The following is a 26412-nucleotide window of genomic DNA, read 5'->3' as shown; positions in this document are numbered from 1 at the left end:
CAAAATGGGTTCTCTGGGTACCCACGAGTCTCCCCTTTACAGACATGCCCACTTTATGATAATCACATGCAGTTTGGGGCAAGTCATAGTCAAGTCAGCACACTGACAAACTGACAGCTGTTGTTGCCTGTTGGGCTGCAGTTTGCCATGTTATGATTTGAGCATATTGTTTTATGCTAAATGCAGTACCTTTGAGGGTTTCTGGACAATATTTGTCATTGTTTTGTGTTGTTAATTGATTTCCAATAATAAATATATACATACATTTGCATAAAGCAGCATATTTGCCCACTCCCATGTTGATAAGAGTATTAAATACTTGACATATCTCCCGTTAAGGTGAATTTTGAATAGATTCGTTTTCAATGAATTGCGATTAACTCTTGACAATCATGCGATTAATTGCGCTTAAATATTTTAAATGATTGACAGCCCTACTAGTTACAAAAAATAATAACTTCCTAAGAAATGCACCATGATGCCATTAAACAGGCTTCATGTCTCTGTGTTCATTAAGGGCAGCAGGATGGTGTCTCTAAATCACCGTTTTTGACAAGAATCTTCTATTTCAAGTGTATTTCACTAAGACTGAATCCCTACAAAGGTGAGGTTTTGTTACTTCTCATGACCTCTGACTTCCCTGTAGAGGCAGAGAAGCAAAAAGAGAACTATACACAGCATCAAACAGCTCACCTTGGCAAAGAATTTGATCTCTTGTTCATGTGGCGACTTCTCCACTCTACCACTGCTAACCACAGCCTCTGTTAAGAAAACAGAATTAAAAACAAAGTCAGCTCTCAGTCAACAGGTTCCTGTTGGAGTAAACGGAATAGAGAGCTGCCTGCGCCCCTGAGAAGTCAATCAAACCACAGTACCAAGATGAGCAATGAACTCTTGGGCGATGTCCATCCATTTAAGGAGCTTCTGGAGGAAGCCGTAGGCAAAACGTTTCTCAATGGAGGAAATGTCCTGCTCCATGTCCTTCAGGCCCCTGAGGATGGAGAGAAGAGGGAGTACAAATCAAATAAAGACGGATAGAGAAACACAGCTGGGTCGTTCCTGTTATGCAGCAACACTTCTGTCCCCATGAATTGTTTCCTCATATTTTCTTTAAAGTGTGTCAGATATTTATAACAAATGTCTTAAATCATAGATTAAGGTCTTCTTTATCACATGAATACAGAATAATGCACATTAAAATGTGCTCGATTTTACCATGTCCCCAATGCAAAGTAATCAACTTCTACAAGAAAGGCATACAATTATGAAATACTCAAAATATTTTTTATTTTATAGGCCATGATAATAATAATAATGTATTTAATTTATGTCTTTATTTATTAGGAAGAACTATAGGGTTGTTTTGTTTTACAACTTTCATCATTTACTGTGTGTCCCTGAAGTCATTTCACCCTGTTAGTTAGCACTTTCTCACCTTCCAAAAAAAAAAGAGACTACAATTCCACTGAGATCATTTTCAGGAAGTGAAGTTTTTTGGGAGGGAACTCAGTAGGGTGAGCATAACCTTTCACTCATGTCTTGTCTCCCATGTTTTAATGATGTTAATCTGTTTGTCACACTCTTAAAGTTCCAAAATGGAAACACATATTTGATATAGTTATTATAAAAGTTCTGTTTATGTGTAGAAGGTTAGCTAGCTAAATCTGGCTCACTCAAAATATTCCACCCATTAGTTCTATAAACCAATCCACCCATAAGGATTATTATTATTTGAGTGCCTGGGGTTGGCCAATATGTTTTCCTGACGGTTAGTCATGTCATTATTCTTATATAATGCAAAAAAACATTAAAACAAATCTCCATTTTCTCTCCAAAATTTAAGAGGCCAAAATGTTGCTGCATAACAGGAATGCCCCATCTATCGGAGGAAACACTAATCTTAAACTGAATGGTGACAACATCCTGCTTACCTGGTCACAGCATATCCATTGAGCTGGAGGAACTTGAGCAGGTCCTGGGCTTTCTCCCTGTCCCTGGCCTTCTCCTTGGCCGTCAGGGTGTCATAAGGCACAAGCAGAGGATGGGTGCCACCACCTAACAGAAGTCATTTTTGGACTCAGACTGCAAACTAGCAACCACCACTAAAAACAAACTTCTCAGCTGAGGATGTGTAATAAAAAAAAAAAAGTCTGCTTACCTTTGGCCATTAGCTCCAACTTCTTCTTCCTGCCCCAGGTGTTGTGATAGTTCTCAGCCAGCTGCTCGGCCATAGACTGCACGGTGAGGGTAAGAACATTTTAATCATCAGGCTCCTGAAGGATTGTCTAACTAAAATATGAGACCTATCAGTGCTGTGACAGAAAGATACATACCTGCAGCTCTCTGGACAGGGCCATTCCTCCGATATCTATTGGCTGAGGGTTGTAGCCGTGACTGGGATCATAAGTGGCCTGAAAACAGAAAACGCACCATGCAGAGAAGTGTGAGGTTGAGGGACCTCTAGAGGACTCCAGGAGGTTCCCACATAAAAGATTACTGCTTTAATTTCACCATCGTTTCACCCAAGTGCAGAACGATTACTGATATCAATGGGTCACAACAAGTATGCACTGTGAACAGGTAGGTCTGATTATTTTCAACCCTTTTTTTAAGAACTGGAGGGACAGCCCAGCTTGACATAATCACATTATTCAAGTCAATTTTATTTACTGTATATAGCCCAATATCACAAATCACAAATTTGCCTCAGGGGGGCTTTACAACGTGTAATTCAACAAAGCCGTGTAATAAATGTAAATAAAATATATATGATGAACTCAGTGGTCAAGATAGATGAGTCACTCCAGACCAGTAAGAGATCCATCCTTGCTTTTGTGTACCCTTGTGTCCTTCCCAATATGCCCAGATAGGAAACACGGCATCAGATATTAATAGTGAGTGTTTGTTCGATCCTCTCTTGTACCTGAGCAGTTTGGGAGATCTTGCGTGTGGCGGCCTTCTTCTCGACTTCCACCTCCCCATCCCTGGCTTTATCCAAGGTCCACTCCCAGGCCAGCATGGCTTTCACAGATTCTTTGATGGGCCAACGATAAATCTCCTTGTCCTGAGAAACACAGACAAGAGGATTTAAATTCTGTAAACAATGTACTTTATTTAGATGATACCTGCAGTCGTAGCCGCCTTAAACAACAGGCGTCGCTGAATAGGCCTGAGTGTGTGCTGCTGTCCGTCATTTTCTGTTGTTATCGCTGTTGTATTGCTGTTACTGTGCTACTGTGTGCTGTTGTATGTATTGATGTCTGACAAGTACAGTGCTGTGGAAAGGAATATCCCCCTGTGGGACAATAAAGTCTAAAGTCTAGAATGTCTGAAGATATTAGGGTGCTTTCATATCAGGGACCCGGGCCCGGATGCGAGTACACTTGTCCCCAAAGTCCAGTTCGTTTGATTAGTGTGGGCGCTCCATACCGTACTCGGGCACGGTTCGTCGATCCGTACTCAAGTCCACTTGAAAAGGTGGTCTCGGGCACGGTTCATGTGTACTCGGGTACGGTTCGCTTCAGGTGTGAAAGCCAACTGTACCAAAACACGTAAGTGGACTGCTGGTTAACTCGAGTAACGTTAGCAGTCGGTGTGTAGTTTTGAAAGGGCAGGCTTTTTTCAACTCTGCTGATCTCCTCTGAAATCATTATACATACAGTAGATATAAATCTGTGTCTGTATCTGTGCGCAGCATGAGCCGCTCTCATCCTCTGAACTGTACGGCCGTGGGTGGTAAAGCAGGAAGGTAGGTGAGAGGTTCCTTAAAATATAAACGATAGTAGGCGCTGGGGTTGGCCGATTTTATTTAGCTAGTTTAATGGTCTGCCTCCGAAGAACAAGAGCCGCTCAGCTGCTCAGCGGGCAAAGAGAGAGAGAGAGAGAGAGAGAGAGAGAGAGAGAGAGAGAGAGCGGGGAAACAGCGTGTAGAGCGGCACATTTTCACAGCAAATTCTGCTTAAAAAATTATTTAGACCGAACCAGAGTTGGTGATTGTTGGAAAGACTAACAATGATGGTTTTGGTGAGTTTTATTTTGTTTCTGTCAAGTTTGAATGTTTTACGGTGCTCCGCTGCTAGAACAGCTGATCTCAACATAAACAAATACACGTGGATGATGACGCAGGTGTACTCGGGTGCGGAACAACTTCACTAATGAGAAAGCTGAGCGGAGAGGGGGGGGGGGGCAATCGTATTCGGGGACGGTACGGATCAATCGTACCTAATAAAAGTAATTAGAGAGAATTAGAGATGAAAAGTTCCCGTCTCAGGAATACTGGTTTAATGCCATCTGAAAACACATTTGGTCCGATAAATAAGCTTAGTTTAGTAGAGTTTAGTAGCTGTGTGCAGATTATCAGGATTCAGACTCAACAGAAGGTACGAATCATTACCTTTTCAGAGAAGGTTTTGTATGGCCGAAGCATCGGGTGAGTCTTGGCATTCTCATCCAACACCTCTCCGTAGGTCCAGTTGTTCTGAATCTGAAAATTGATTTAACCATTGAGATAATTACTACAAGGTATTAACGATTTTAAAAAGACAAATAGGGACTTTTACATCTGACGATTTACATTTTTCATAACTGACCTTTTCAAAGGCCCATCTGTCATGAGTGTGCTCTGCAAACTTGTTGATGAAGGCATCCAGCCTCTCTGGGATGATGGTGCTGTGAAGAAATGATATTCATATTAAGTGTGAGGTTATGAATAGTTTGCGTGTAGTAACCTGTGAATTACCGATGTAATGCCATGTTAGTGCTTAGGTAATATGTCACCCCACATGTCTTCTTCTCATTGAAAATAAAATACTGATGTGCATTCATGACATGTGAAATTGCATCAGATTAATTTGTATGTGTTCATGTTTCGCTGTTGTTTTATCTTTATAGTATCATTGTGCATTAAAGAACATTAAGTAATGAAAATATTTGTGTACTGTCTTGTATTTCTCTGCTCACTTGGTGGTCTCCACTGGTTTGGGATCAAAGTTGCCTTCAGCATCCACAGAGGCCTTCTTCTCAGTGGCGGAGAAGGTGGCATCAACATAGTCCGGCGGGATGGCTCCTGCTATGGCACATAGGCAAGGCATGGCGATCTTGAAGAGTTCTTGATCATATTTCTAGAGTTTGGATGACATCAGAGGAGTCACATTGATAACGACATGAGCTTTAAACCTGTGTAATCATACAGTATTAAAAAACTGTGGGCGGACACCAAGAGATTCATCCCTCACCTTGTGTGCCAAAGATTCAAAGATTCCCCAAAAGAGTTTACGAGAAAGATGTAGCTCCTCCTCTGAGGTCACCCCGAAATTAGCCCATCCGTTAGGCAGGCAGTAGTACTTCCAACAGCGCTCATAGTGATTGGTTAATAGCTGAAACAATTAATCACAGATGGAAATACAAATGGAGGACATTTTTTAATACATGGTATTCGCAAGTAAGCAATTTCCTGGTAATATCTGTATATAAGAACTTAGCAAATGCAACATGGCAAAAGTGAGCATGGCTCACATACCCCCGCTCACTGCTTGACCGCTACTAAAGTAAGGGCCAAAGGTTTTGCCCTTTTCGAACTAATGATTAATTGATAAGTTGTCAACTATTAATATTTTGATAATTGATTAATGGGTTTGAGTACTTTCTTAAGAAAATAAGGTAAAAATTCTCAGAATCACAGTTTTTTGTCAAAATGTCATAAATTTCGGGCACCCATGACTTTTAACCACCAAAAAGCACAACTAGACCACACTGTCAACCATCATATGGAATTTGAAGTTCCTAAGTTAAATAGTTTCCGAGTTCTGCTCCGGAAACAAAAGTGTGACACGCGAGCAGACGGAAAGACGGAAGGACAGACACGTGGAGCGCTATATTCCCCCGACTACGTTGTCGCAGGGGTACAATAATCACTGTGATGTAATCTCTGTGTCAGTATTACACAGAGGTGGGACCAAGCATTATTTTGTAAGTCACAAGTAAGTCTCAAGTCTTTGCAATCAAGTCCCAAGTCAAGTCCCAAGTCAAGTCCCAAGTCAAGTCCCAAGTCAAGTCCCAAGTCCTAAACAAGTCATAATGCGCTCTTCACCAACTGTAATACCATTTTATCAACAGAGTAACTGGCGCCAACTGGCGCTCACTAACGTAACATTAGTTTTTCATGTTTTTCTCCTGCAACTTGAAATTCAATTTATTCAGTTCAATTCAGTTATTTCTCCCACAAGTTAATCCTCTTCATAAAGGATCTCTCAAAAAGTAAATAAACCCCAAATCTCCAACGCATACCTACGGTACCGGACAGTGGATTGTCTTTGTGCACACACTTTTTAAATAACATACTTTTTCATCTTTTGGCTTGTTGAAACGTATCAAGTATTTTCAAGTCAAAAGGCTCAAGTACAAGTGAAGTCACGAGTCATTGGTGTTAAAGGAACAATATGTAGCACTGACAGCTAGCGTTTAAAATGGGTAACAGCAGTCCAAATTGTAAACACTAGAGCCGTCGCCCGTCCGCTCCTCCAGTTTGACTGACAGCGGCGCATGTTTTCGCAATTTGAGGGTTACTTTCTAGACACGATCGCTTGTTGGAGAAGCCAGTATTTCAATTCAGCAAGTTTCCTTAATCTCTGATGATATATCATCGTCCTTTTATGATTTATTACTGTAAATATATAACATATTGTTCCTTTAAAGTCCAAGTCGAGTTGCAAGTCTTTTTTTATTTTGTCTAAAGTCATCAAATGCGTGACTCGAGTCCAAACATCTGGTAATACATACATCATTTCTGTGTTACATATATACTGTATATGTATGTATATATATATATATATATATATATATACATACATATATATATACAGTATATATACATACATACACATATATTTAGAGAGATATATACACATTTCTTTTTATTTCTATTCTATTCAATATAATTTGCATATAATTGTTATACAATAAAATTAAACGAATACAATACAACTAAATAGCAGGCAAACCTTGAGAGGCATCTTTGCATATTCGTTGAGGATGGGCACATCAAATACCAGCCGTCTGAGCAGATGCTGCAGCATGGAGGGTCGAAGGTACCTGTGAATGTCATCAACATGCTTCATGAGGAAAGTAAATGGGATATTGCTTTATTCGTGTAATTTCAGGATTCTATATTATTGAGCAATATACTGCAAATAAAAAAAATTATATTTATTATTATTATAATCATTCAGATGCCCAATTATGATTTCCATGTTTCTAAACAGAGAGACTGGGATTAGTACTGACTTGCAGAGCGACATGAGGCACTCCTCAATGACGTCCCTCTGTGCCTTGGTGAGGGCTCGGCCGCGAGACAAGCGATAGATGGTGTGGAGCATGGAGTCGACCATGATGGCCCGGTGTTCCGTCCCGGCAAACAGCGGGGCACACTTGGTGAGCAGAGGCAGAACAGCTGAGCAGAGGTAGCGGTTCAGTGCCAAGGCCATTTCAGTCGTACTGAATGACAACTATGATCAGAGAGCAAGACAGAAAAATGATTTGTACCGAGTGATAATACTCTGGAGATACTCTGACTCACATCAACGTACAGATTTCTGAAAATTTCTCTTGCTTGTTTTACTTGTCGTCTGTGTCTTTTTTCCTACTCACCGTGTCCAGGGAGGCTGCGGCTCTCATGTCAGGCAGGAAGCCAACCTCCAGCACATGAAGCAAGAAGTCCTGGTTGTCAATACCGTACACTCTGTCGAGGAACAGCACCATGGAGGCCTTGTGGTCTGGCACAAAACTGGCGGACATCTTCGGCTCAATAACCTGACTATCTGTGGTTTGGACAGAAGAAATCAGATATGCAGGATGATGCCAAAATATTGTACACTTACGCAGTGTGTCCATACATGATTCCAACGTGGTATCTAACCTTTGCCGTAAGCAGGGATCTGCACGGATAAGCTGATGACTCCCACCAGGTCCTCTATGGGCACCAGAGACCTCAGGATGGCCCTGATTCTCAGAGCTTCACCCTTGCCTGCTTGGATCAGCTGTAGATATGAACATTTCGGATATACTGTATGAGATTAACTACTGTTCATCAACCACATACTGAGCTTAAGAAAATTCATCCATCCATCCATTTTCATTCACGTATTCGGGGCCGGGTTGCGGGGGCAGCAGGATAAGCAAAGTATTCAAGGCGTCCCTCTCCCCAGCTCTTTCTGGGGGTCCCCGAGGCGTTCCCAGGCCAAAACGAGATCTCTCTAACGTGTTCTGGTTCTACCCGGGGGCCTCTTACCAGTTGGGAATTTTCGTAAAACCTCTAAAGGCCTGGCACACCAAGCTGACGGTCAGCTGTTGGACAGATTGGGGCCGTCGATGAGTGTCTGTCAGTCTAGTTTTTGTGGTGTGTCCCGTACCGTCGGCTCTCGTTGGAGTTTTTTGGCCGATTCAGCATGTTGAATCGGCGGCGGAGCTCGTCGGTGAGAGAAATTACTCTGATTGGCTGTTCAGCTTAAATGAATCAGTGCACGGGAAGAGAAACGGAAGTGAGGAAAGCAAACCAACGAGTAAAGTCACACAGAAGGCTCTTCTCATTTTTCATCTTCATCTCATCTGATCATTCCAATACACGGATATTTTCACAACAGCATGGCCATCTGGAATGAAGCTAAGTGCTGAGTGAGAGTGGTTTCGACAAACGCCACTTTGTTTCATGTACGTATCATAACAACGGCTTGTATATCCGCCATCCTCGGTCTTCTGGTTTCCCTTTTTGAATGACGAATTCAGACTACCGCCGCCCGCTGGTATGGATAGTTATTTCCTCTCACGCATGTGCAGAACATACGTGCTTACTGGCCGTCACCGGTAGTCTTTGCAGTGTACTTTTTTGACCAAGACACAGGCGACGGGAGGCAACGCAACAGGCGACCATCGTCGCCATTAGTTCTTTGATGTCGGTTTGGTGTGTCTGGAGAAGTCTGCCTCTACTCTGAGTTTCCTCTGGATGTCTGAGCTCCTCAACGTATCTTTAAGGTTGAGCCCAGCCAGACTATGAAGGAAACTCATTTTGGCCGCTTGTATCCGCAAACTCAATATTGTGACAAGCCATTGTACTCACATGCATCTCAGGGGCGCAGCGGCCCAGCAGATCAATGAGGGCTGAGTAGAAGGACATGATGGCATTTCCCAGATGTACACGGTTCTCCTCCTGCTGTTCCTCACCACCAAACCTGCCAATCAAGAAAACGTGTTAGAGTAGCTTTAAAACAAAATGTCCATTCATCAATTTGTCTAGATTGTTATTTGTTGAGTCAATCAGTGCAGCTTGATCAAATTTTGAAAATACAAACTGAAAGGTGAATGAGCCTGTATCACATCTACTGCGCCAACACTTACATGAAGCGTCTGTCTTTTTTGACAGTGGGTCCATCCCTAGCTGGATCCTCTGAGATCTTGATGGCCTCCTCCACGGCAGCCAGCAGACCGTTCCCGCCCTCTCCTCTCAGGGCCGGGCCGAAGCACTCGGGCCGACGGATGAGCAGACGCACCACGACGTTGGCGTTCTCCTCCACACTCTCTCCTATGAGGAGAAGACATGCAGATGTTAGCGACGGTTACCCAAAACTCAAAACAACAAAATGTAATCATTACATGGGAGTGTGCTGACCGTTAACAAAGACAGCAAAGCGGAGGAAATCCAGGTATCTCTCTCCTCCACAGGGGTTCCAGCTGATGTCAGGGTAGCCCTTAGAAAGGAGCATCGGACACATCTTCAGACCGCATCCCGCCAGGTATGTCACCACCTACATCATGTGAGGGACACCAAGAGAGATTATAAAATAACAAGTCCACTATAGCCTTTCATGTGTTTTTCTTTCTTGTCATTTTTTTTTTATTTTCTCAAACCATTTCCAGGTCCTGCTCCTGTAGAGCCAACGCCAGCTCATTGTTGTCGATGCAAGAAGCCGCAGCCACATCCAGAGGCGTGGACCCACGCATGCCTGCAAATGTAAAATAAGCAAGTCTGTTTTTAAACTGATTTCTATCTTGATTTTTCCTGGGGAAAAATGTCATAGGTCTTCAGATGATGATGGGAAGTTTAGAATCTGATCTTTACATCTTTTTAAACATTCAAAAATACAGATAAATCCACTATTTAAATAAAAAGTCGCCCTATGTACAGTACAGCAAACAGTGTGACAGGTGGCTGACACCAACCCAAGCCGATGCCGCTGTTCTGTAGCAGGTAGCTCAGATGGTCAAACATGGAGCGCTGGTTCTGTCGGCTGATGCGACAGAAGTAACACAGGAAACGACAGCAGTTGGTCACCATTTGGGGGAATCGAATCTCCTGAAGAGAAAAAGTGAAAAGATACATTCTGTCTACTGTGGGCTGTACGATGCACGCTCAAACAATGAAAGTGTCCAACAGGCCCCTCACATAGACTGGTTAGACTGAATAAGATAGATAAACTAAACAAATAGAAAATGATCAAAGTTACCTTCGAGTCTCCTCCTCCGCCCAACACATTGACCATCACTTCCATGACAGTCTCGTGCATACCAAGAGCTCTCATCAGATTGGGGTGTTGGTAGAACACCTTGTTGTTCATGATGTTCCTGAAAGAATAACAAACAAATACACAAGTCAGATTCACTGATGAAGTTCTGACGACACATTAGAAAACAACTGCAGATTGAGATATTAGGGTAGGGCGAGCATTTAACAAAAATACAGTATATTACTAGGGCTGTCAAAGTTAACGCGATATTAACGGCACAAATTTCTTTAACACATTAACGCAACTTGCGATGTTTAGGTTGTAGCGGTTCATTTTTAAAGCTAGAGTGAAAATACTGTTATCATATGAAACTAGAAAACTAACGCTCCAAACTTGCGCTAAATTTTTGGCGAGGGAAAATTGGCGTGACAATTTTTAAAGGGGTCCCTTGACCTCTGACCTCAAGATATGTGAATGAAAATGGGTTCTATGGGTACCCACGAGTCTCCCCTTTACAGACATACCCACTTTATGATAATCACATGCAGTTTGGGGCAAGTCATAGTCAAGTCAGCACACTGACACACTGACAGCTGTTGTTGCCTGTTGGGCTGCAGTTTGCCATCTTATGATTTGAGCATATATTTATGCTAAATGCAGTACCTGTGAGGGTTTCTGGATCAATATTTGTCATTGTTTTGTGTTGTCAATAAATATATACATACATTTGCATAAAGCAAGCACATTTGCCCACTCCCATGTTGATAAGAATATTAAATACTTGACAAATCTCCCTTAAAGGTACATTTTGAAAAGATAAAAAAATGTGCGATTAATTTGTGCTTAATCGCGATTAAATATTTTAATCAATTGACAGCCTTATATATTACTAAAAGGAAATCAAAATTGCACGTCCCGTCTTTATCACAACTACAGATGCATAATGAGCACATATCATGACCCCCACACTGACCCGATGCTCTGGATCATGAGCCGCTCCTCTTCTGGCCCCATCTGGACAATGAGCAGCGAACGGATCTGTCCCAAACACTCGAGTAGGTCCATGGTGTCCTGAACGGACACGGCGTTAATGGCGTAGGCTTTGGGCAGCGATCGGATCAGCTCGCCGAGGCCGTCGTACTGCCTGTGGAGCAGGCTGAACATCAGACGCACCAGCTCAGGGTTCTGAATGAACGACTCCTGGGCCCAGTGGATCATAGTGTGGGAGATCAGTTCCTGAAGGGTGCCTTGTTGGAGCAGACACAGAGAGATGCAATATGTCTGTTGTGTAATATCATGTGTTAGATTGTTATGGATTTATAAAGGCAGATTTTGCTTTTTTTTGGCTATAGTTGCCAATCAAGTCCTTCTAACAGGTCATTCGGATGCTGCTCTTACTGGGTTTTACTTCCTCCTCGACCTCTGGCTTCTCCTCCTCCTCCTTCTTGCGCAAGCTCTTGACCTTATCAACCAGACTGATGAGCCTGCCCCTCAGTGAGGAGTCCACCTCTTCCTCCTCTGTCTCCTCCTCAATATGTATACCTGTGTGTAAAATGAGAATTCACATTAAGAGCCCAAAATACTTAACGTAAAAAGTCATTCACACCTGCAGAGTAAACCAGAGTTACCGCCTCAACGACGAGAAGACAACAAGAAAAGTTGCAGTTTACATCCATGTCTGTCAAAAATGTCATCATTTTATCCTGTTAGACATTTGTGCTAAATTGTCATAATTAGCATAGCCTTCCTGAGATATCGTGTCCACGAGAGTGGCAACTTCCGGGTCTGAAAAGTGAAGCCAATGCAGAAGAGCCTTGAATTTGCATTCTTTCTAACAGCCAGCAGGGGGCGACTCCGCTGGTTGTAAAAACAAGTCAGATTGTATAGAAGTCTATGAGAAAATGACCCTACTTCTCATTTCATTTATTACCTCAGTAAACATTGTAAACATGAGTTTATGGTCTCAATCGCTAGTTTCAAGTCTTCTTCAATACAGCATGATGGTAATTTAGTACATTATGGTCCCATTTAGAGTCAAATAGACCATAAAGCAGGGGATGCTTTAGGGCGTGGCTAGTGATTAACAGGTCGCTACCACGCCGTTGTCCGGTCTGAGAGTTGTCCGTGTTTTCGTCGTAGAACTTTAATCCTTTCACAGTGTGTTTTCAGTTCATTAAAGTTAATTATAAAATTTTGGTCGCCTAAAATTGACTTCGGCGTTCGGCTCCAGCGTTCGGTTAAACTTAGCTCCGCTCTCTCGTGTCACTTCTGGTTGCAAATAACCAATATGGCAACAGCCAAAATGCCGAACTCGAGGCTTCAAAATGGCAGTCCACAAACCAACGAGTGACGTGGTGGTGATTACGTCCACTTCTTTTTTCTTTTTTTTTAAGTTATTTTTTGGGGGCATTTTTTAAGCATTTTATTGATAGGACAGTGGATAGAGTCTTGGAAAGGGGGGAGAGAGAGAGATGACATGCGGAAAGGTCCACAGGCCGGATTCGAACCTGGGTCCACCGCGGCTAGGACTGAGCCTTTGCCAGATATGGGCGCCTGCTCTACCAACCTAGCTAACCAGGCGCCCACGTCCACTTCTTATATACAGCCTATGGTGCGTAACATACGGACAACCCAAAAACATAAAAACACACAGGATCTTTAAAGAACTTCTCACCACAGTGAAGCAGGAGGTCGTTGTGGAACTCTACCAGAGTGTCCCGCACCTCCTCAGGCACTGGACTTAACTCATCCTCTGGACTGTGCTTAAAGTTGGTCAGCAAAATAACCTAGAAGAGGAACACAGTAAGACAACCCCATCAGCATATTTTGTCTGTTTTCTTCTCATTTGGCATGAGTCATTTCATTTCATACATTTCCGGGGGCTTCTTAGGGTCTTTTGCAAGACAGAATGTCTGTCTTTGTTGTTCTTACATATGACGTAACACCTTGTGCCTTCAAAACTCAATGTCAGTTGTCATTTTCCTTAGAAATTCGGTGTCAACCTATAGCTTTTGGGAGTAATATTATCCTAATCCAATTCAAATTCTAACCCATATTTGGTAATGGTGGTTCATCAGTACCTGGTCATGAGGTGGTGAACGGAACTCGCGGGTCTTGCGTGCAGTCTCAGCAGCCGACATGGTGAAGGCTCTCATTAACAGGTTGTAACGAACACGCTGGTTCTTCTGAATATCATTGACAAACTCGTCTGAATAGGCCACGATGCCCTCCACTCTGTGTCGCAGCTCGCAGTCGCAGAAGTACTGCAGGAGTGTGCACATCTGAGAGAGGTAGACAATAGGAATGAGAGTTTAAGATGTAAAATACGTACAAAGTTAACAGATATTTTAAGGATATGAATTCTGAGCAGATGCATACAGACAAATGCAGACTGTTTAAATATGACATCTAATGACCTGGAGTTTGACGGACTCTGGCAGCTTCATCTGGAGCAATCCCTCTTCCAGACCCTCCTCCTCATCTTTCGCTTCTTCCTCCACTGCTTCTGCCTCCTTCTCCTCCTCTGCCATCTCTCCATCCACCTTTCCTCCTTCGGCCTCTCCCTCCTCCTTCTCCTCTTCTCCTTCCTCCTTAGGCTCGGCTTCTCCCTCCTTATGCTTTCCCCCTTCTAAATCTTTCAGCTCCTCCTCTTCCTCGTCACCTACCCCTTCGTCCTCGAGCTCGGCCTCATCTGTTTCCTCCTCCTCCTTTTCCTCACCTTCTCCCTTGGCAGCTCCACCCTCCTCAGCTTTCTCTCCCTCCTCCTCCTCCACCTCCTCCTTTCCGCTGAAAACATTTGGGTCGATCATCTTGAGGATGTGCTTGGTGTTCTCATCGTTGAAGATGCCCATCATCAGCAGTGTGCTGATCAGCTTCAGGATTGGGACAAAGTGGAACTCCACACTGCCTCCTACTGGATCCCGCATAGCCTGGCTCCCATCCAGCACAGCCTCTGTTAACATGCTGATCGCCCTGGTCTTCAGCTCCTGAGATTTGAGGGGGGTATGATAAAAATAAGCAAAAGGCAACCCAAATTTCATTACATTTTTGCAATGCAACCTGTCTCTTACCTGCAGGGGGAAAATAGGACTAAGGGTGTACAAGTCAGGGTCTGTGCCGACAAAGTTGATGGATGAGAAATGTAGCTTGGGCCGTAAGCAGGTGGTTAGGCCAACACCGGGGAGAGAATGGGCCTTTTTTGCATCAGGATAGAGGTGGATGCTGAGAGTCTCCTGAGTCATTGGGACGATGAACTCCCTGTTGGTGCCCAGGCGCGCCCGTTTGGCAGACTCCAGGTGAATGCTGATGAGCAGGTCGTAGTAGCCGCTGCGGAGAGGTCCTGGCAGGTAGGTGTTCTCGGTGGCGTAGAACAGCTGGGATTCATCCACGTGGCTGCACAGGGCATGAGCCACTCGGTTATTGCCGAGTGCACACACAGCGCAGTAGAGCATGAGGGTGTGGTAGTGGAACTTCATCAGGTCCTGACGCTCTGACAGCTCCAGGATGTCAATACACCTGAGAAACAAAGACAGATTCAAAGATCAAAACTGATCAGGAAACACGGGTGAGCACGGGTAATTACTTATTAGAAATTACTTAAATTCCTGATTTAAAGGACCAATATGTAATGTATTTACTGTAATAAATCATAAAATGACCATGATATGTCATCAGAGATTAAGGAAACTAATTAGAAATACTGGCTTCTCCGACAACAACGCTACAGCCAGTATGTTCTCCTTTGAAATTTCCATTCCGGTCCGGAAAATCGTTTTTTGTTTTGGCCGGTGTGATCCCGTCCCCTGCCCATGGATCAACAGAGATAACGTTAACCTTAGATTCTACCCGACCTGAAAAGCCTCGGCTCATCTCTCTGTGGTCCGTGTGCATCCGGGTTAACAAGGCAGTGATGAGACACACAGCAGGTGAAGGGATTCTGACTAGTGCTGACCAGACGTTAACGTGGTCGTTTCTAGAAGGTAACCCTCAAATTGCGAAAATCAGTCACACCGGAGGAGCAGACGGGCCACGGCTCCAATGTTTTGTATTTGGACTGCTGTTTTCCCATTTTAAACGCTAGCTGTCAGTGCTACATATTGTTCCTTTAAGGTTTTAACTTTTACCCCTGATACCCGCTAAGCTCTGTAGGAAAAAAACATGTCTTTGTTCAACTGGATTATAGAGTGCTGCCGGGATGCCGTGCTGTATTTTTGTAGTAAAACCTGGAAGTTTGCATCGCCCTGGGTTTCCTCAACAAAAATCCAATGGAATTTTTTTCCATTGGATTTTGGATTATTTCAGAAAATAAACTGTGTGGCAAACAAACTGTTCTGTTCAGCAAAATAATCTTCACAAATGAACACCACTTCTATGATCTTAGAAGCGTAAATGCAATCGCCAGAAATAAAAAGCTGATGTTAGGCTATCAACGAACTACACCGCGGTCGCATGACTTCAATGTCACCACCAGCTGAAGCTAAAGGCTCATTTAGCCACTTCATATCAACTGCCTTTTTTAAAAGCTTAAAAAAAAGAGTGGGTTATTTATTGATATATTTTAAGTCGTAGAACAAAATGTGTGTGTTATCCACAGATATTATTTCAGGCATCTAACTAAACAACCCATTGACTTGGAGACGAGGGAACCGGGGGTTATAGTCTACTACTACTACTGACCTGTTCTCCTCTGGGATGTGCAGAGCCATCATGATGAGAGGTTCAGTACACTCCACCATCCAGCCCAACCTCTCACTCACTCTGCCCACCTCCGGGTTGAGGAAGCGATTGGGCATACGGCTCCAGATGACTGGGGTCAGCATCTGGACATCCAGCCTGGGAGGGCACTGGGGGACCGGGTTCTTACACTCGCTGCGGAACATGGCCGCCGAGATGGGCATGATGTTCTGGGAGGGAAAAAGAGCGAGAGGGGGAGGAGGCATAGACAATCATAAAAAAACAGGTAAACAATGAGAATTGAAAAGGAAGAAAGCAAAACAATTAAGCCAGCACAAGTAATTAAATAATGGGTGTTTTTGTACAGCAGATGTGCATGAGATGAAGGTTCAACCTATGTTGGACCCAGACAGCAGTCACCGGTTAATCTTTGGTTAACTGAAGTAAAACTAGCTAGCTAGCACATAACGTAGTAGTAATCCAAGTTCAAGTTCTGAGATTTATCTAAACTTTTTTCGTGACATTTAGATTTTTAGATGTAGTGCTTTATGTTTTTCTGTTTAGACTTTTCCTTAGCTCTGTTGTGTTTTAATGCACTGATTTGGTAGCAGATTTATTCACAAAGCCTTTTTATCCATGTCATTAACCTCTTTTTAAAGAAGAAAGGAGGATGGTCTTGAAATGATGAGCAGCTTTGGTAAGTTTAATGAATTTTACTGTATCTTTATTAGCTATTGATTATTGCTTGCTTTAGATCATTGCTGCTGATGTGAATGACATTCAGATTCATTGAACTCTGTGCCTTTGAGTGTGTGCGTGTTGGCATGGGTGTCTTTTTGCCCAGCAGCTTGGCTGGAATCTATTTGGAAGCCTGTTGAATGCTGATTGTGTTATTTGTGTTGTATGGCATTTTTGCTTGCTCGGAGGTCGTATATGATAGTGCCCTGATATTTAGCACCATTAGAGAGCTAAATGTTTGCGTAGAAACAGCGTTGCAGTATGTAATAACAGCGCCGTAGTGCTGAAACAACAGCTTGTCACTATCCGAATGAGTAGTAATAACACACAGCCCTGACTCTGCACAAGGGATACAAACAAAGTGGCTCACTAAGACCATTGGATACCAAATGTCATCTGCTTTGTGTGCACCGAGTTTTTTGGGCGCAGTGAAAATGTTGTTTTTGAAAGGCTAAACACCAACAAATATGGATTGAAACAGAGTATTTTGTTAGATAAAAACATGTTGTGAATTCTGGAAATGATTACATTTATCTTTTCTCAATAAATCTGACTTTTGGACTGTGGGCTGTGAGACAATTACGCTACAGAGATGAGGACTGATTGCCGTGGCAGCAGTCGGAGCAAGAATAAATCACTTCCACTCGATGAAGGTTACGGTCACTGTGAATAAGGGGTGGTTATGTTGAATGACAATACTCCATAGCCCTGGTGTCAGGGTAAGGTTATTCAAAGGTGGTTTGATTGCGGGGGGATAGCTCTGAAAACTTGGGTCTAAAATACACAACCCGCCACTGGCTGACACGCGTTGACCCATTTAGATAAACCGCCAACGCGAGTTTGACCCAAGTTATGATGCCGATCTGAATGAGGTATAAGAGGAAGTAGGCATGAAGAATATTTTAAGCACGATAGTTGGAGAAGTTGAATCAGAAGAGAAAAAATGACTTTGTACTGTCGTGTGTGAGCAAAAGTAGTTTCTGACCTTGAGTTTGCCCAGCTCCAGCTGCACCATGTTCTGATTGGAGGGCTGAACGAAGACGGCAGGGAACAGCTTGGTGTTGGGCTCCACCTGAAATAAAACACCTCTGGATTTACAGCTCCACGGTGTAACATAACTCATCCAACTCATTTTAAGTCCAGTCTGAAAAGCACAGATACAAATACACTCTTAACCTATACTACTGTGTAGCCTTTCCTTACCTGGTAGAAGGTGTTAATCTCCTTTCCATTGGCTGTAAAGGTCATGAGACCTGTTGCCAGGTCGACCAAGCAGCCAACCACCATGTCCTCCTGGCTGAAGCGGGTCTGCTGATTGCTGACCAGGTCCCCTCCCCACACCATGTAACAGTTACTGTGCTTCATACTGCAACAGAAACAGTAAACACACCGCTCATCACACACTCAACTAATCTTTGTGACTGACAAGCCCTCGGGCAGCTCTATTTCATTGCCCACTCATGTTGGACTGAGGTCAGACTGCACGCTATAGTGACTCACTAACACCACTCGAGGTTCAAGTGGTATTACAAGACAGGACGGGCCGGGGCTAGCTAGTTAGCATGCTCATTTCAGTAGATATCTCTACAACACAATACACAGACCTCTTTGACATAACGTCAACACTGTAACCTCCTCACATTCTGTTGATAATTTTAGTTTAAACTATAATTGGCCCTTCGCTAAATCCCACCCTTTGACCGCAGACTGTCCAATCACAGCGTAGCATCGGACTATACAACACTACTCCACAGAAAATTGTTTCAGATTATGGTTAATAGTTACCCGCAGAGGTTGGAAGGAGATATATGTTTCTAAAACATCACGATTCTACGTAAAAACCTGTGGAGCTAACATTAGCAGAGTACGTTAGCACATGAGGGTTAGCACTTCTATGCTACGCAATTCTACTGAAGGTATACTGAATGTATACACATGCTGCTTTTGCTTTGTAATGATTGGAACAGTGAATAAAGGCCTACCCGGCTTTACAGGACCGGTGTTGTTCCTTAATTTCATTGTCTCCTGTCTCGATTGCCAGGTGATGGTGGGTCACTTTTACACTGTGATCTGTAATCTTTAGCTTCTATCTTTATCTTTTTAACCTGTTTTTCGCTGCTGAATCAGTTTGACATCCTGATATATCCTCCAAACGCACATTGTAGACCCTTCTGTCTGCTTCTCTCTGAAATCGCTTTTTTAATTTTTCCAAAAATCAGATAATATTTATGCGGGGAGTGCAGTTAGTGACAGTGTGTGTTCTATGGTAGCTCTGACAGCTAGACGGAGTTGTAGTGGGAGGCGGGGCTTAATAAAGGGTCAATTCTGGCCATATCTTAATATCTAACAAATTGCACCTTTAAACCAAGATTGAATAAACAATAAATGGTAAATGGACTTGCTTTTATATAGCGCTTTTCTAGTCTTCCGACCACTCAAAGCGTTTTACACTACATGTCAGCATTCAAACATTCATACACTGATGGCAGAGGCTGCTAAGGTGCCAACTTCGCCCATCAAGATCTAATCTAAATACTCATTCACACACCGATGGCTATGCCTTCGGGAGCAATTTGGGGTCAAGAACACATCGACATGTGACCCGGAGCAGCCGGGGATCGAACCACCGACCTTCCGATTGGTGGACGACCTGCTATACCCTCTGAGCCACAGCCGCCTTTACATAGTCTGTACAAGTACTGGCATTGCTCTTAGTAAGAGAATACCATTAACAAGTGGGAAAGACTTACCTGTCGTGTATGTTGCCTTTGTCATCTCCCACAGTAACAGTGACACTGCGCACTTTGGAAAGGTCAAAGGTTGGATCATACTGGTGGTAGTCAGGAGTGACCCAGCCAATCCACACACCAGAGGGCTCCTGCCCAGCAAAGATCCTCACAGAATAGAAATACTGAAAATAGACAAAGACAATAAGGAAGAAAATAAGACAAGAAGACATCTGAGTGAGACATCTAGGAGGAGTAATATTTGCTTATCTAGAGATGCAATAATAACTTAAAATAGTATGATGGAACCAAATATGCAACAAACTCCCAATGAGCAGGCTCAGCAACTCGTGCCGGTCTTATCCAGGGACTTTGCACAAACTGGAGGGATAATTTTAACATTATCCCTCCAGCATTAGCAGTGGATACAGTTTAGCTTACAGTGGTGGTACTCAGGATGGTATCAGGGTCATCTCTGTCATCTGGGACCACGTCTTCCACCAAACGTGGCACCGTTGGGGGCGCAGGAGAAGGGGCGAGAGGTGTCATGGCAACCACCTTTTTGGCCTTGGAGAAGAATCTAATGTGTACAGAAGATAACATCTATTAGGACACTTAGATCTTCAAGCTGCACTATACAGCTTTACTCACTGCTAAATGATATTACGGTAATGCTTGAAGAACTGATCTGAAACCATGTAATGTAACATCAGTGAACTGCATGTAGCACAAGTAGGGCTGTCAAAGTTAACGCGATAATAACGTTAAGAATTTGTTTTAAAGCCATTCATTTCTTTAACGCATTAACGCAATCGATGTTTCGGAGGTTGTAGCGGGCTCAGTTTAAAGCTAGAGTGAAGATACTGGCATCATATGAAACTAGAACCAAAGGAACCCATTGGTAACAACCATGCCATAGCTAGCTTGTGATGAAGGAGGCTAAATAACGCTCCAAACAAACAAAAACTGGCATGGCCATTTTCAGAGGGGTCCCTTAAGCTCTGACCTCAAGATATGTGAATGAAAATGGGTTCTATGGGTACCCACGAGTCTCCTCTTTACAGACATGCCCACTTTATGATAATCACATGCAGTTTGGGGCAAGTCATAGTCAAATCAGCACACTGACACACTGACAGCTGTTGTTGCATGTTGGGCTGCAGTTTGCCATGTTATGATTTGGGCATAATTTTATGCTAAATGAAGTACCCATGAGGGTAGTGACAATATTTGTCATTGTTTTGTGTTGTTAATTGATTTCCAGTAATAAATATTTACATACATTTGCATAAAGCAAGCATATTTGTCCACTCCGATGTTGATAAGAGTATTAAATACTTGACAAATCTCTGAACAGATACAAAATGTGTGATTAATTTGCCATTAACTGTGGACAATCATGCGATCAATTGACAGCTCTAGTAATTTTATATAAAGTTTCTTCTCGGACCCATGTTTTGTTGTATACCGAGAAGATGGATGAATTACTTAATCTGTACCTTCACTACTCTGCAGGCTTGTTCTTCTTCTCTAAAAGACACAACCTGCCACACTTACCCTTTTTTCTTTCCCTTCTCTGACGCTGTGTCCTTCTCATTTTCCACAGAGATGTCCTTAGGTACAGACGGCTCCTTCTTGTCATCCTCCTGCTCTTTGCGGCTGGCAGACTTCTTCAGAACTTCAAACTCCGAGTCGGGCTCCACCACTACCACTTCCTCCTCGGGTATGGTGAGGGTACGGGTGAGGGGGGTTGTGCCTGCCGTGACCTTGAAGGTCTCGTGGAACTGGACGGGCATGCTGAGTCTGAGGAACATCATATCGGTGTTGGCGTTCTGCGAGCCAAAGGTCCTATGGGTCAGCTTGAGACAGGGGGCGGTGTCCACAGTCCCGTCCACACGGGAGACCTGGGAGACAACATGTTTAAAGATGAATACATGACCTAGCTTCACTAGAAAATGAAAAAGTGTCACTGAGTAATTACCTCAATATGGTTGTGATCGGTGGGTACAGGTCCAAACTGGGGCAAACTTTTACTGAACCACATGGTAATGTCTCGCTTCATATTGATGGCAAAAGGTTCAAATCCTTCCTGCAGGCCACAGATGGCAAAGTAGCGCAGGCTGCTGACATTCCGCCCGAGATTAATCCTTCCAACCTGACCCAGGCCCAGGGCACACACTGGTATAAAACCTGAGGGGTAAAACCACAGGAAACTGATTGGTAAGTATTTTTATATTTATTTTTTATATTTGTATATATTTTATACAAACTGAAGCAACGATTTATCTTACCTTCCCCAATGTCAATGTCTTTGAACGCCATCTCCGATCCGGAGTCACTGATCAACATTTCTCCGTTGAGTGTGAACATGATGTTATTCTCCGTCAGGTCAATCATGCAACCGACTACATCACCAGACAGCCACTGGCGACCGAAGGGGTCATTGCCAACATGCCATCTTTGAGCCTGGAAAGAGTTACATCAATAAATTATCTATAAAACACTACTTCCAAAAAGATAAAAACAGAGACATCAATGTCGAGCTATAGTATATTCTATTGATCTTTTGTGACTACTTAGACGTGTCTTGGTTTGATGTCTATTTCAAACTTAGTTAAGAAAATGTCAAGTCAGCAGTCTGGCCCTGTTCAGACCTGGCATTAAAATGTGTCCTCAGTGATCGGATCACAAGTGGACAGCTCTAAGCACAGGTGTCAACGCACTCAAGACGCATTGAGGACGCATTGAGATCCGACCACATTCAGAGGCGGTCTGGGCCACATTCTTTAGCATTGTGTACGCGAATGTGTCCTGGGTCACATTGAAGGACCGCCTACTCAACTGACGTCCCACTGGGATCCGCAGGGTGTCACTGCGCTCCTCATGTGAATAGACAAGTATTCTATCTATTCTATAACTGTATTTTATTCAAATTTATCTCAACTATAGGCTACATATCTACAAACTATCAGACTAGGCACGGAAAGTGCATTATTATCATACTGTTGGTGCACTGCACAGAGCTAACACCTACTCACTCGCTTTCATCCCCGGCTCTCTGAAGCTCTGTACCCCGCTGTTGCCGCCGGTACAATAACCTTATATTTTGATATGAATATGTAGGATATCACTACTGACATTCCTGTGATTTTACATCGCAAAGTCTGCTGTATTAGTCATGTGATACTAAGTGTTTATTTGCATATAGAGCGGGGAAGTGAGATCGGATCACAAGTGGTGTCTCAAAACACACGTGGAGATGCATTTTAATGCCAGGTGTGAACAGACGTACTTAGAGCTGTCTACTTGTGATCGAATCACCCAAAACGCATGTTAATTCCAGGTCTGAACAGAGCCTCGGTTGGGCAACACCAAAACAAGTCTATCTAAAAGAGGATCCACATCTCATCTGTCAAAGTTTTGGAAGGTTTTGGAAAACAACTTTAAACACCTTATTACCTATTTGGCATTGATAAGCACTTGATTTGTCCAATCAAGACTGACACTGATTTAACGAAGGTGAACCAAAGATGCGGACTGACCTTATTGCCGTTAAAGACGTAGGCCAGTTCATCTGCTCCCAGTTCAATGTCAGAGCGGACACTGGGACGTGCCCAGCCCACTCTCATCTCCCCCGTGGTTACAGCCTCAAACTCAAAGTACCACTTCCCTTGGGTGACGCCGTACGACCTCTCTGCCCTGAAGATTCGTACCTTGTCCCCGCGGGTGTTCTCCAGGCCATGGCCAGCTGCAGGGAAAAGACGACAGATAAGATTAAGAAGGGAGATGTCCTGAAAATGGAAATTCAATGATATTCTGGATTAAATAAACAGGTTAATATGAGGTGATGCGACTTACTGCTCTCCTGATCTGGAGGCTCAATGTTGTAGCCATAGCCAATGAGGGTGCGGACAGCGTTGTTAACGCTGTCTCGGTTGGTTTTCTTAGTTCTCTCGTCCAGCAGGTTGTATGGTACCAGACGAGGGTTTCGCTTATTCATGATGTCCTGAGAAGCGTAACAGAATACGACTTGATATAAAACAAAAGGTGTAACTATTTGTAAATGTTATTTATAAAAAAAAGAAAATTAAAACATTGGAATGGCACCAGGGCTTAGCCTCAGTTGGATCATACTTGTATAAATGGACATGGTCTTAAGATAGATAATTTAGTTGATAGAAATTAATTAAACTCTGAAATAAAAATAAAAAAATATTAAGGATTGGAAATGAATACCTGCACAATACTGTAGGTCCATCCTTGTCGTACCCGGTCCCTTGCCCAAACATTATGCCCATTTTCTGCCAGTTTTTCTACTAGCTGGTTCTGGTTAGGTGTCAGTTTGACATGGTTGAGGTCAAGGGGGGCAGGCTTGTATGCATTGCTCATCACATAGCTAGAGGACAGATGGAAGTTTATATTCAGATATACATAAAAGATAATGTATAAAGTTTATACAGCCAGAAAATTGTCACCATACGTCTTGGGCAGCTTGATCTTCTTGAGATTCTCCTCTGCTTTCTCGTCACCCATACCAACGTGGCAACCCAGCGCCAGGAGAGTCCTGTGGGATAACAAGGACACGGGCATCAAGGACATTAAATTCCTCCACTTACGCTCACATCTCTCAAACTGAAACCTTCACAGAACCTCAATTACAAACTCACTTGAGAGTCTCGCCAGACATCTGCAGGTTGTAGTTCCTCTCTGGTTCAGGGAGACTCTGGAAATCCACCAGACACGGATGGAGTTTCTTGTTGTCATCCCTGAACTGTGGAAGAAGATGACGGCAGGTTAATGACTAGTAGGGATGCACTGATTCATTGACCGAACATCAGTGTCTACCGACTGTTGTTGCCTGTTGGGCTGCAGTTTGCCATGTTATGATTTGAGCATATTTTTTTTATGCTAAATGCAGTACCTGTGAGGGTTTCTGGACTATGGAATATTTGTCATTGTTTTGTGTAGTTAATTGATTTATAAATAATAAATGTGTACATACATTTACAAGAGTATTAAATACTTGACAAATCTCCCGCTAAGGTACATTTTGAACAGATAAAAAATGTGCGATTAATCGCGATTAACTATGGACAATCATGCGATTAATCCCGATTAAATATTTAAATCGACTGACAGCCCTAACTAGTTTCAGCCTAAAAAGGGGGCAAATTTAGGTGAGTTTAGCCTCCACTACATCTCTGCATTTTTTGTATTTTTCTGCATTGAGATATTTGAAATCCATACTAAAGGCACTAATCAATAAAGATGTTTTTAATCATGCTGGAATTTAAGGAGATAACACAAGTCCCTTTTTTTAAAGAAATGAAAAGTCACATACTGGCCCCTATATTAAACAATGAACTACAGTCTTAATATCTATAGTAAAATTAATACACACAGTATAATGTTTTGAAATATTACTCTCACATTACTCAAGAGCTCCAAATCATCTAAATCTGAGGTTGTCAAATCAATACTACTGTTGCATCTGTATTGCAGTGCTGACTGCGTACTCACACTCCCATAGGTCCAGCCCTGCTCAATACGGGTGACAGCCCAGAGCTCGTGAATATTCTCTGCCAGCTTCTCTCGGATACGCTCCAAGTGGGGTGGCAACACAATCTATACAGCGAAAGGAAAGTCAGCAAGTATAAAGTACAGCAGATACTTTAATGACACGATCAAAGTCGGATTTTTCAGGTTTGGGGCTCTTTACCTGAACAGTGTCCACAGGGCAGGGGGTGAACGAGGTGTGGTTGAGGGACAGCGTGGGGCCAAGCAGGTTGCGCACGCCTTGGTAGTCGTGCTTGTACTCCTTGATGGGTTCGATGCGCATCCTCTCCCTAGGCAGCACAGCCTCGTAGCACGGGGCGTAGCCGGGCGGGGGCATGAACTTGAAGTCGCCATGGCGACCGCCAAGGAGGAACCGAGCCCTGAGGTGACAGAAACGGAGATCTTTATATACTACTTAAATCCTTTATGGCAGCGGTGCCTTGATCTTTATAAGACTCGTAATAAAGAAAACATTGATTTAATCTCTGTGCCAATTCCTGAGCCTGTGTTTCCCTCCCTGCTCTCATCAGTCAATTCACCATCAGCCCCATCTCAGCACTGTGAGGGATCATTACACACAGCAGCTGTAAAATCTCTTCTGGGGACGAGACACTGTAGGTTTTAGAGGGATTATTTGAGAGATCATTTGAAGGATTTAAACACATTTATCTAACTACAAAGAGAAGAATCTGTGTCTGTCTGTCTGTGTGTTATTCCCATATCTCGAGAACCACTCAGCCGAACTTCTTCAAACTTGGCGAGTGTATTCCTGGGGACCCAAGGGAATGCTTTTTAAAAAATTTGGTGCACACGAGACATGCTCAATATTAATAAACATTGTATAAACAAGCGAACAGCGCTTTGTGCAGCAGCAGGGGTGGGACTTCAGCCATTACTACTAGCACGACTCGGGTGTGTTTTCGCCCGTGAGTAAGACTGTACTGAGAACGAGTACAATCACTTTGTGAGCTCCCAGCTCCCATAAAGTGATCGTACTCTTCAACGGAGTGTATTTACCCAAAGACTTGATACTCTTATAACACTTGTAACGTTACCACCAGCAAAATACCGTCGCTAATTATATCCCTGCTCTACTTTATAACGGCAGTGGTTATGTCAAAGCAAGCGACTAATACGCCTAATTGGAAATTACCTCCGCTAAGTGTATTTCACGGATGTTTTTGACCATGATTAGCAGCGACCTGGGAGTGTATTTCACCGGTGTA

General features: G+C 43.2%; 1 protein-coding gene across 8 annotated transcripts in view; it reads right to left on the bottom strand.

Moving 5' to 3' along the window:
• The window catches only part of ryr1b (ryanodine receptor 1b (skeletal)), a 109575-nt gene that overhangs the window by 43645 nt on the left and 39518 nt on the right, over positions 1 to 26412 (bottom strand). For all 8 annotated transcript variants that reach the window (XM_037774231.1, XM_037774229.1, XM_037774233.1 and 5 more), the window contains 41 exons: positions 25350 to 25566; positions 25151 to 25255; positions 24298 to 24401; positions 24111 to 24194; positions 23867 to 24026; positions 23489 to 23636; positions 23173 to 23378; positions 21922 to 22096; positions 21612 to 21820; positions 21188 to 21534; positions 20072 to 20210; positions 19655 to 19815; positions 18108 to 18270; positions 17890 to 17976; positions 16170 to 16396; positions 14564 to 15008; positions 13910 to 14479; positions 13574 to 13774; positions 13168 to 13279; positions 11892 to 12035; positions 11467 to 11740; positions 10494 to 10611; positions 10210 to 10342; positions 9898 to 9992; positions 9659 to 9794; positions 9388 to 9571; positions 9110 to 9221; positions 7913 to 8033; positions 7645 to 7814; positions 7282 to 7502; positions 6999 to 7089; positions 5235 to 5375; positions 4960 to 5120; positions 4590 to 4668; positions 4394 to 4483; positions 2924 to 3064; positions 2334 to 2411; positions 2159 to 2234; positions 1932 to 2055; positions 876 to 991; positions 694 to 761 (listed from right to left, as the gene is read on the bottom strand). In XM_037774231.1, the coding sequence (XP_037630159.1) occupies positions 694 to 761; positions 876 to 991; positions 1932 to 2055; positions 2159 to 2234; positions 2334 to 2411; positions 2924 to 3064; positions 4394 to 4483; positions 4590 to 4668; positions 4960 to 5120; positions 5235 to 5375; positions 6999 to 7089; positions 7282 to 7502; positions 7645 to 7814; positions 7913 to 8033; positions 9110 to 9221; positions 9388 to 9571; positions 9659 to 9794; positions 9898 to 9992; positions 10210 to 10342; positions 10494 to 10611; positions 11467 to 11740; positions 11892 to 12035; positions 13168 to 13279; positions 13574 to 13774; positions 13910 to 14479; positions 14564 to 15008; positions 16170 to 16396; positions 17890 to 17976; positions 18108 to 18270; positions 19655 to 19815; positions 20072 to 20210; positions 21188 to 21534; positions 21612 to 21820; positions 21922 to 22096; positions 23173 to 23378; positions 23489 to 23636; positions 23867 to 24026; positions 24111 to 24194; positions 24298 to 24401; positions 25151 to 25255; positions 25350 to 25566 (6733 nt within the window). The remainder of the gene's footprint in view (positions 1 to 693; positions 762 to 875; positions 992 to 1931; positions 2056 to 2158; positions 2235 to 2333; positions 2412 to 2923; positions 3065 to 4393; positions 4484 to 4589; positions 4669 to 4959; positions 5121 to 5234; positions 5376 to 6998; positions 7090 to 7281; positions 7503 to 7644; positions 7815 to 7912; positions 8034 to 9109; positions 9222 to 9387; positions 9572 to 9658; positions 9795 to 9897; positions 9993 to 10209; positions 10343 to 10493; positions 10612 to 11466; positions 11741 to 11891; positions 12036 to 13167; positions 13280 to 13573; positions 13775 to 13909; positions 14480 to 14563; positions 15009 to 16169; positions 16397 to 17889; positions 17977 to 18107; positions 18271 to 19654; positions 19816 to 20071; positions 20211 to 21187; positions 21535 to 21611; positions 21821 to 21921; positions 22097 to 23172; positions 23379 to 23488; positions 23637 to 23866; positions 24027 to 24110; positions 24195 to 24297; positions 24402 to 25150; positions 25256 to 25349; positions 25567 to 26412) is intronic.

Source organism: Sebastes umbrosus, chromosome 7 (genome assembly GCF_015220745.1).
Source record: "Sebastes umbrosus isolate fSebUmb1 chromosome 7, fSebUmb1.pri, whole genome shotgun sequence".
NCBI lineage: Eukaryota > Metazoa > Chordata > Actinopteri > Perciformes > Sebastidae > Sebastes > Sebastes umbrosus.
The sequence above is the reverse complement of the archived record's forward strand: the minus strand, read 5'-3'. Positions and strand labels throughout refer to the sequence as shown.